Source organism: Brassica napus, chromosome C6, assembly GCF_020379485.1.
Source record: "Brassica napus cultivar Da-Ae chromosome C6, Da-Ae, whole genome shotgun sequence".
NCBI lineage: Eukaryota > Viridiplantae > Streptophyta > Magnoliopsida > Brassicales > Brassicaceae > Brassica > Brassica napus.
Window position 1 is genome coordinate 44,817,862 of NC_063449.1, and position 10,755 is coordinate 44,828,616.

The 10,755-nt window shown below is 33.7% G+C and overlaps 1 protein-coding gene across 2 annotated transcripts; it reads right to left on the reverse strand.

The window, feature by feature from the left end:
* Positions 1-2,492: 2,492 nt before the first annotated feature.
* On the reverse strand, positions 2,493-4,870 carry LOC106407203 (cleavage stimulating factor 64-like). Of its 2 annotated transcripts, none has more exons than XM_013848027.3 (7): positions 4,635-4,870; positions 4,459-4,536; positions 4,310-4,342; positions 3,703-4,233; positions 3,533-3,613; positions 3,044-3,232; positions 2,493-2,809 (listed from the first exon to the last, which is right to left on the reverse strand). In XM_013848027.3, exons 1-7 carry the CDS (start codon positions 4,728-4,730, stop codon positions 2,684-2,686), a joined length of 1,134 nt encoding a protein of 377 aa, XP_013703481.1. In that variant the 5' UTR covers positions 4,731-4,870; the 3' UTR covers positions 2,493-2,683. The 2 variants fall into 2 exon arrangements, with proteins under 2 accessions (XP_013703481.1, XP_013703480.1); XM_013848026.3 differs by having other exon boundaries at positions 4,310-4,348.
* Between the last annotated feature and the right edge of the window lie 5,885 nt (positions 4,871-10,755).

A 10,755-nucleotide genomic window follows, 5' to 3' on the forward strand; every position in this document is an offset into this window, starting at 1 on the left:
AAAATTTAGCTTCTCTATGCATAAATATTCATGTTTATAGACTAGAATGAATATATAACACTATTTATTAGATTATTTCTTTTGGCACCAACTACCATATACTTGCATGTAATATAGTGACTTGTGTTAGTACATTTGTTATACTATTCTTGGCCAAATCCATATAACGAATTTCGTAATCTTATCTCAAATTCAGAACTGTATACAGGACTATCGAGTTATTAATTTATAAACCGAGACATGGAACATCATCAATAAAAACAAAAAATGAAATCATAATTTATAAAGTATACAGCCACCGCCTTGGCGAATTCTGTAACGTCTGGAACAAGAGTCATCAAAAGTATAGTGTTAGGACTTATGACAAATGAATAAGACAGAAATTTAGCAAATGCAATAAAATTAGTACTTGATTGACTCGGGGTCAAACAAAGACAAGCACATATGATAAACTTGAACACCAACTGGATTTGGACCTGAGGGAGTTGACGAAACTACCCCTAAGTTGTTGCTATCTATAAAAAGATATGAATCATGTGATGCTGTGTGTCTCCAAAACGATACACAAAGACAAAGAGAGGTCTAATGCCGTCTGTGGAAGATTATGTGATTGTGGATTTCGAAGGAACGTGTTTAATCGTGGAGCAACCAAATATATTTTCTTCCTTTAATTTGTGGAGTCTGTAATTATATAAACATAGCTTTAATTTCATATTCACTGACTGACAAAAACAAAATTTCATATTCATTGAAATAAATAATTGCATGAGTAGTTCATAGAATCTGATGGATGTTCCCTATTCATCATATGCATGATTGGGAAGAACAGAAAATTTAGATATTTAATTCAGTTCAAAAAAAAAAAATTGGATACTTATTACTACTTTTTAAGCATATCGGAAATTGTAAGCTACTACAGTTAGTGTTGTTGTTCTGTTAAAGTCCCAGTTCAAATATGAAAAAGTGTGAGTTGTAAATGAAGTTTTTCAGTTACCTATAAAATAATATCCTTTTTGTATTTGACATTTTACAAATAATATTTCAAATTATATAATTTTTAAAATTTTATGTAAAATATATTAACTAATTATGTTATGACCTTATACAATTTTGTATTTTATAATTTATTTTAGTTGCATTTAGATAATAACTAATTATCATCCTAATTTTAACAGAAATACATTTAAAAATAATTGTAAGACGATTGTGACATTTATAAAATTATAAAACTGAGTAAAATATAAAATTTTGCTGGTATATGTTCATTTATGTTTTACATATTTCACATTACTTCATATAATCCAGTACATGCATTGCTTCTAATACATTGTTTTGTTTACTATATTATATCAGTTTTCCTCTATTTCAATTGGATAAGTAGTCATATATAAATAGTGAAAAATGTAAAGATAAAGCCTCAAAAAGTGAGAGTGGAGTCCATTGCATGTGTTGCTCTCAAATTGGATGTGCCTTAGTTTAGGGCTTTAACGATGACTTTTGGTTAGTTTGAGAAGAAATTAATCGAAAGTACTAGATAAACTTGAACATAAAATAAGTAAAAAAATCATTATTATATAACAATAACAAAAGAGAGAATAGATGCAATGCATGCATCCATGAAACTAGGGAGGAGGACAGCTTGAAATGGACCATTACTTGCCCTAAAAGAAAATGAAAATGTGTGGGTCTTCCTATTCATTTTCCATCTTATTGCATATATTTTATATAAAACATTAAAATACCTAATTTTTAATAGTTCAATTGATTAGTTAGTGGATGATTGTTTCTTGTTCTACCAGGCTAATAGTCATGTTGAAAATGATTCATATATAGAAGAAAGAAACTTTCTTAATTATACAAAAATATAGTATGAGATCTTAGAGATTCTGTTTCCTCATTTAAATACTAAACCTAAGTTTCATTATATTAAGCAACTATGCAATTTATAATCCAATATATAATGTCCAAAAGGATGGTTTTGGGAAACAAATAAACATTTGGGACCAAAAGAAATTCTATAAATAGAATTGGGGATCACATCATTTGGTGGCAGAAAAAAAAGATGGGCAAGTTCAAGGATCCAAAAACATTGTGGGAACCACCAACCACCAACATTTTGGAAGTGGCCCAAGTTGAATGTGGAGGAGGAGTTGGCTCCTCAAATCTGTGAAGTCTATTCTAGTCTTAAGCCTTCACCCTTAAGACTTAACCCACAAAAATCTTCAAATCCGCACTTTTTACATAATCTATACACTTTCTAATATTTTAACATATCTACTAGAGCAAGTGTGATGATAACAGTGTTTAACACCAGGACATGCTTCCACAATACATGTTTTATTTTTTAGATATTTTTTTGGTGTCAATACAAGTTCACACTAAAGAGTTATTTTTCTTGTCAATAAGACTTGAAAGTCTGAATAAAACTGTAAACAGGACTTGGAAACTTTGGAAGTCGGAAGAAAGTTGTTACCAAACATAATACATCAAAGTGAAAGAACAGATAGTTTTCTCCATGGGCTATTGACCAAAGCATTCAGTGATACATTGAAGAAAAAAATATTAGCTACTTCTTTTCCTTTTCTACAAATGATCTTACACTTGACTCGGACCTTACATTCAAACCCCAAGCCTGTCTCTTCTAAGCTATAACACGGAGACCAAGCGACTGTGGCGATGAGCTTCACTGTCGGAGAATCTGTTGGAGCTGAAGGACTTGGTTTCTCTGTTCTGGTGGCAGTAAATTGATCTGCTCTGGGGTCAGGCTCATCACCTGTTGAAGCAATGCCTTCTCCATCTCTGCAGATATCTGAACAAATAGGAAAAACACAATCATCAACAAAAAGAACACAAGCCTCTTTCCTCTGTGATCAGCAAAAGTCACTGAGAACATACAACTACAGCGTCTACTGTAAAGGAATGTTGATTTGAGGGTCTTAAAATGATACAAGTACAAACTCATTGACATGATAATATATATACTCAAAGTACAAGCGGTCCAATGGCTGCGTCTTTCAGTTTGCAATATGGAAATGTAAATTACCGGTGCAGGGCGAGGTGGTGGGCCGCCTCCAGGTCCAACTTGGCTTGGTGGAGGCACCGGTCCTAAGCCTGGGAGATGAGTAATGTTTGAGCTATCTGATTGGCCAGCCATCCAAGAAGGACCTCTGTCTGCACCCGTCGGCCCTCCTAATTGGTTATTATTGTAGTCTCCACGAAACTGACCTCCACCCTGAAACAAAAGACAAGATACAAGCCGCAAAATTCAAAAGCATAACTGTAACCTGCAAATTTTCCATTTAGGCTATTTATTGTTTAAAGCAAAAACGTTCAATCGCAGTAGGAACTAGACGCTAGATGACAATGACCAAAGATGAGAAGGTAAAAAATTTCATATCTGATCAAGTGTGAATAATGTTGGAAAGAACCCTCGTTAAAAGGTGATTAACGGAGAACAAAGATAAAGCAGCAAGGTTGCATAGTTAAATCTGAAAAAAAACCGATATCGCCTAGTAATAAAGAGTACAAATACCTGATAAGGTGGCTGGCTAACGAGATGTGGCTGTCCCTGAGGGAATTGAGGTCCACCAGAAGCTGGGAGTCTGTTGCCAGACTATGAATTGGTACAAATAACAAGCTTCCAGTCACAATGATGGAAACAAGAGAGAAACGATAATAGCTGCTTAGTAACTCTTGACTTACGTGAAACATGGGTTGAGAATGATGCTGAGGAGGTGCGCCATGGTGCCGAAACCCAGCGTTGGGACCAGTCTGGGACGGTCCAAACTGATGAAGATATGGTCTAGGCTGTTGTTGAGGGCCCCCAACCGAGTGCATTGCTTGTTGTTGTTGCAACTGAGTGGAGGAGGCTGGTGTATCAAGGTGATGAAAAGACTGTGGTTGGGATGTCGGATGATGAGGAGCCGGGGGAGGCGCGGTTTGAACTTGAGAAGACTGTAGACGAGACAAAGAAGTGCCAGCAGGGTTCAGACGCTGGGGATGCGAGAAACGAGGCTGCTGCAATGGAGCATTATTGGTCGCAGATACAGAAGGTGGAGGAGGAGGCATAGGCATTGGTTGTTGCAGTGTGTGTTTTCTACTCGGGGCTTGTGGCTGCACTGTAGCAGCTGGCTCTTGTAAACCAATACCGCCTTGAAGAGAAGACGTATGAGCTTGAGCGCTTGGCTTTGGCAGGAGAGATTGATGAGACTGTTGAGGCTCAACTTTGGGAACCTAGATTGAACAGAGTTGTTGTTAATGTAAAGTTTATGAAAAATGAAATTCTAAAAAAGGTTCATCAAGCTAATACCACTTGAGGAGGCTGAACCATTCCCAGCATGATCTGTGCCTAACATTCATCATCATCATCATCATCATCATCATCATCATCATAACAACAATGCTAAACCTAAATTATTCCAAACAAATCATTTAAGTATCGAAGCTGGGAATCAAAACCTGGAAAAGAGCCTTGGTTAAAAGAGGGTTCTGAATCAGAATCTCTCTCGCTTGTTCATGGTTTTGATCGATCAGCGCCTGCGTCATCAGATTCAATCGATCGAAAACAAGATTAAACCTCGAGAGAAAGAGTTGCAGTCGATTATAGGGGGTGTAGAGAAAAGAGAGAAGGTAACCTTCATTTGAGACATGATACCGTAGAGCTGACTTTTCGTCATTCCGGCGAGATTCGCTGGTATAACGCCGTCTCCGCCGATTTGCTTGCCCGCCATTGTCGCCGTCGGTAATCGCAACCGTGACAACTTTTGAGTGTTTTTTAACTTTTAACACAACAGTAGGTAAAAACAAGCCTGGGCCTCGCACAGTTTGGGCTTTTGAAGTGTTATCTCGCGACCTGATTCGCTTTACTTGTTTAGACTCGGCCCATTAACCATAATTTGTATTGTTTTTTAGTAAATAAAATACCATAAAGATATACCACTAACTTTAAAAAAAAAAACTTGTTTAGTTATAATCTAAAGGCTAATATTTGTGTTTTACTTAAAAAAAAAACACTGATTAAACTAAAAGTACTTGTATATAAAAATATAACTTCAAACTAATTGATGATTCTATAAAACTAATTGATGATTCTACAAACGGTATAGACCAAATCTAATTCTGGATCAGTTTTATCTATCTGCATGCCTGAATCTATTCGAGTCTACTCTAGGTTAGCTGATAACAAACATAGTGGTTCGTGATACTTTTATACTAGATCGAGTCTTTTCTAATTTTCACTTTACTTACATTTTAGCGGTTCTCAATGATTTTAGCGTTACAGATCTAGTATATAGACATGCATTTTTTTTTTCCGTCGATAGACATGCATTAGATGTGCTCATTAAATATATGAAATTTATTCGACGAGCTTTATGTGTAGTGTACCATGTTAATTGAACACGTAACATGCACTTATCTATAGATCTGTAATATAAATATCTCTTTTCGAAAAGCAAAAGCCTTAATACAAGCTTACAATTACAAAGCGTGTGACACGGTTTTGGCCTCTTCACTTTCTTGTTGCTGCACATATCTTCTTTTTATTTTTATTTCCATCCATAGTTTTCGTATAATTTATCTATTGAATATATAGGGGGATATTACATACAGTATTTATTGATAGGATTCTTGCCTTTGTTAAGTAGGTGTACGTCATCGACTTTATTTTTATTCTTTCAGGTAAAAATCGAGTCTTCCACTACATGCACCCTCGCCATGTTCTGCCAATTTAAGAATTTTTTTAGAAGATTTTTTTTTTTAAAGTTTAAAAAAGTATCAGTTATTTTTTTGGGCTTTTTGCAAAATTGACCTACAATTTAAAGTTAAACACAAAACTAACCTCATTTTTTTTGAAAATTGGTTTTGCCCTATTCACCCCACAAGTTCATATAATTTACGAAAATGCCATCAATTTTTTTTTTTTTTTTCGAAAATGACATTTTTACTCTCTCACCCTCATCATCTTCAAGTAATTACAAGATTGCCATTGTCATCAATACCACAACCACCATGAACAACCAATTTGAAGCTCTTAATGCTCCCAAAATCGATTTACCCTTCTTCTTTTTCCATTCTTGTGAACTAAACACAACATATCTCTCACTTTCTCTCCACAATGAGCTAAAAAACCCAAGATTTTGATTCTAAAATTTTTATGGTTCATAGAGTCATAGAAGCTAACGATTCTGGGTGGGTGACTTTCGTTTGTGATTCTGTGTGCTTGGAGAAGCCTTATGTATGCTAAGGAACTTATCTCACCAATTTAAGGTATGACATCGAGTTTTTTTCCAGATCTGTTTGTCAGACGACTTACTTGGGAAGTCGTCTGGCTGTAGACGACTTAACTGGAAGTCGTCTGGCTGTAGACGACTTACCTGGAAGTCGTCTGGTCAACGCAAAGGTTATTTTTGTAATTGACTTTGAAATCTGTAACCTGAGACGACTGAAAGTTAAGTCGTCTACTATTGTTTGGTTTCAAAAAAATTTCCAAAGAACCTAGACGACTTACATTTCAGTCGTCATAGGTTAGTTTTGCATTTGACTGGATAATTACAGAAGTTTGACTTCCCCAGAAGACTTACATTTCAGTCGTCTGTCGAAAATTAAAATAATAATATTTTTTTAAAAGTAAACGACTTACAATTAAGTAGTCATAGGTTAGTTTTGCAATTGAAAAAAAAAACTTCAAGATTTAATTATACACAGACGACTTATAATTCAGTCATCCACCAGACGACTTACTTGTAAGTCGTCGAGGATTTTTTTCCGAGATTCTGGTCAAACTTCGTAAATCCTGGACGACTTACATTTCAGTCGTCTCGTGGACGACTGAATTATAAGTCGTCTATATATAATTAAATCTTGAAGTTTTTTTTTCAATTGCAAAACTAACCTATGACGACTTAACTGTAAGTCGTCTACTTTAAAAAAAAATATTATTATTTTAATTTTCACTAGACGACTGAAATGTAAGTCGTCCAGAAAAGTCAAACTTCTGAAATAATCCAGTCAAATGCAAAACTAACCTATGACGACTGAAATGTAAGTCGTCTAGCTTTTTTGGAGTTTTTTTTAACCAAACAATAGTAGACGACTTATTTTTCAGTCGTCCGAAATAACAGATTTCAAAGTCAATTGCAAAAATAACCTCTGCGTTGACCAGACGACGTATAGTTTAGTCGTCTAGACAACTTAGATTGAAGTCGTCCGCGTCTTCTCCGCTAGTTTTTAAGTCTTCTACGTTAGTTTTTGAATAACTTGTATTTTTAAGAGTGATAAGTAACTTCAAGATATGTAAAACTCATATTTACAAAATATGTTCTCTCCCTTAGTTTTACTAAATTTGACTAAGTTTTTCAACGCAAACTTATAAAAAAATATGATATCCTTTGACTAGTTACTATTGTTTGTTTCTATCTCTTAAGTATTATTGTTATAGACAATAATGATGACTATTGTTATAAGTTGGAAGAAGGGTTAAATGCTTCTTAAAATGTTGTATCAATATGAAGCTACCAACATTCTTGTTTATTAAGATGAGAAAAGGCCATTCGAGTTTATTATTGCATATGAGAGATCCAAAGATAAGGAAAAGGCTACTGAAGTCTATTATTTCATTGATTTGTAAATTTGTAAATGTGTAAACACATTGTTAGCACATTTAATACATCTTGGAAAATATTATTACTGATTTTACAAAAAAATCACAACTAAAAGAGTAGACATGCAATTCACAAAACAGACCACAAACAAAACTATTATAGATCATTCCTCTACAAAGACAAGCTTGGATTCCACTTGAGTAGACAAGACCAGACGACTTTTAAGAAGTCCAGACGACTTCTAAGAAGTCCAGACGACTTCTAAGAAATCCAGACGACTTCCAGGAAGTTCAGACGACTTTGTCAGAAGACTTTTAGGAAGTTCAGACGACTTCCAGACGACTTTACAGGAAGTCCAGACGACTTTTAGGAAGTCCAGACGACTTTCAGACGACTTCCGGACGACTTCCAGACGACTTCCAGACGACTTTCAGATGACTTTCTGACGACTTCCAGACGACTTCCAGACGACTAACAAGTAAGTCGTCCCAGAAGTCTTCCAGATCTGAAAAACCTGCATATTAAATCCAGATCTGAAAAACCTGCATATTCAAAAATGTTCAAATGGCTTAAAAACAGAAAAATGAGTGGAAGATTAAATAAATCTACCTTTACAGAACACACAAAAATACATATCTAAAAATAATAGATCTACCTTTAAATTAGTGGAAGATGAGTACCATCTAATTAAAAACCTGCAAAAAAGATAGATTAGTAAGAAAGACATGAGACAAAACTGAAAAATTCATATAAAGTTTGGTGTTTTCAAGTCAAAGAGATTAGAGTGGGTTTGGAGAGTTTTAGTTTGGGAAAAAAGTAAGAACTTTATACAACAAGAAGTTACCAAATGAAGAAAAATCAGACATAAGAACTTACCAAAACGCTCAGAAAAATCCAGACGACTTCCTGGAAGTCCAGACGACTTCCTGGAAGTCCAGACGACTTTGTCAGATTCAGACGACTTCCAAGAAGTCCAGACGACTTCCAGACGACTAACAAGTAAGTCGTCTCAAAAGTCTTCCAGATCTGAAAACCTGCATATCAAATCCAGATCTGAAAAACCTGCATATCCAAAAACGTTCAAATGACTTAAAAATAGAGAAAATGAGTGGAAAATTAGATAAATCTACATTTATAGAACACACAAAAATACATATATAAAATTAATAGATCTACCTTTAAATTAGTGGAAGATGACTACCATTTGATTAAAAACCTGCAAAAGAGATAGATTAGTAAGAAATACATGAGACAAAACTGAAAAATTCATATAAAGTTTGGTGTTTTCAATTCAAAGAGATTAGAGAGAGGTTGGAGAGTTTTAGAATGATGAACATTACATTTTTGTTGCAGCCATTTGAGATGAGGAGAAAGAATGTGTAAATTTTTCTTTATATAGGGAGACAAAAAATCCAATTAGGTTAAATATTTTTGACTCAGACGACTTCCTAGACGACTTACATTTCAGTCGTCTGTTGAAGAAATTAAAACAGACGACTTACATGTAAGTCGTCTAGAAGAGTTTAATATTTTTAGTGGGAAATTAAATATTTTTAGCGGGAAACTAAAATAGAAGACTTTCCAGACGACTTACTTGTAAGTCGTCTGGTTTAAATTATTTAAGCAGGAAAATAATTTTTTAAAAAAATTTAGGCGGGAATATTTGGACGACTTACATGTAAGTCGTCTGTTTTAATTTCTTCACCAGACGACTGAAATGTAAGTCGTCCGAGTAAAATGATCCGGTTAGGTTAAAACGTACATTGGTAAAATTAAAGGTTCGGTACGATGTGGACGACTGAAATATACGTCGTCTGGGTAAATTATTCAACAGACGACTGAAATATAAGTCGTCCACACCCTAAACATAACCCCTAAACTTATTTATCTAATTAAGCACTTCATAAAACCAAATCAAACTTGAAAAGTGTTTATTATACACAGAAATAAACACATATAGGTGAAAACTAATTTTTGAAAAAAACATTTTAGTTTTCCAAAATCTAACCCTAACAATACATACAATACTACAACATATGTTTGCCAAACTCCTAAACCAAAGTATTTCATGATTCACTACTTCCACTCATCTATCTTCAAAACAAATCAATTTTATCATATCTTAATTTATATCACTTAAAACTGTTTATAATTACTTGATTTTTATTTTTCATGCATCAAAATATTTTTTTACAAGATTTATAAATTATTTTTAAAATAAACTGGTACCAGACGACTTACACTTCAGTCGTCCAGACGACTTCCAACATCTCAGACGACCCAGACGATTTACTGGGGCTATATTCGTAAAAATGGCTTCTGTTTTTTTGTTTGGTCACAAGGGGTTGAGCTGTAATTTCACTAGGCTTTTAGGTTAGTTTTGCATTTGATTCAAGTTTGGGTATAAGTTTGGGATTAAAATCAAGTTGTGGGTTAGTTTTAGCAAAAACCCCTATTTTTTTTTAACAAAAACTACAGCAAAACCAAAAACCAAAATTCAAAATCTAAAAACTAATAACCAGAACCAAAAGCTGAAAACAAAAACTAAAACTAAAAAATCAAAAAAAAAGCTATCAATTTCAACAAATTATAGATCATGTTTTATCTAATATTTTGTATACAATAATCCTGGATTGATATTTATTTGTATATGGATATATGTGAAAATATATAAAGAGATAAATAAGTAATAGCCTTACTGAGTAATGACAGGTTTATATAAGAAAATTAGTAAATAAATGTAAAAAATCTAAATAGAACTAAAAACTAAAAAAAAGACATGGTTTAGCATAAATTTCACAGACTAACATAATCGTTGAATAGAAATATGGGATTGTAAATACTAATTAATCACAAAATCATTTCACTTTTAGGAAGGGCTAGATTTCCAATCAAAGCTATAATTCTAAACGTTTTTTATCTAGTAATGTATACGATACGAAGTGAGAGAGTTACCTTTAAACTTGGCATTTGGTATAATTTTAGCATGCTCGTTAAGAAATGAGTAGGCGTATAATTTTGTCTTCAAGGAAATTATAAGATTACAATATTATACATTTATTTTTTAAAAATCATATTAATATGAAAAAGGTAGAGAAAAAAAGAAAGAGAGAAGCACTCAACTCAAACACTTTATAATATATTTTTTTGGTAA

What these genes read in the sequence shown, in the direction of transcription:
- LOC106407203 (XM_013848026.3), bottom strand. Translation starts at nt 4,730, where the DNA reads ATGGCGGGCAAGCAAATCGGCGGAGACGGCGTTATACCAGCGAATCTC. An exon ending in TAACCAAGGCTCTTTTCCAG is followed by an intron (nt 4,349 to 4,458) that starts GTTTTGATTCCC and finishes GATGAATGTTAG; the next exon opens with GCACAGATCATGCTGGGAAT. An exon ending in TTAGCCAGCCACCTTATCAG is followed by an intron (nt 3,233 to 3,532) that starts GTATTTGTACTC and finishes CTTTTGTTTCAG; the next exon opens with GGTGGAGGTCAGTTTCGTGG.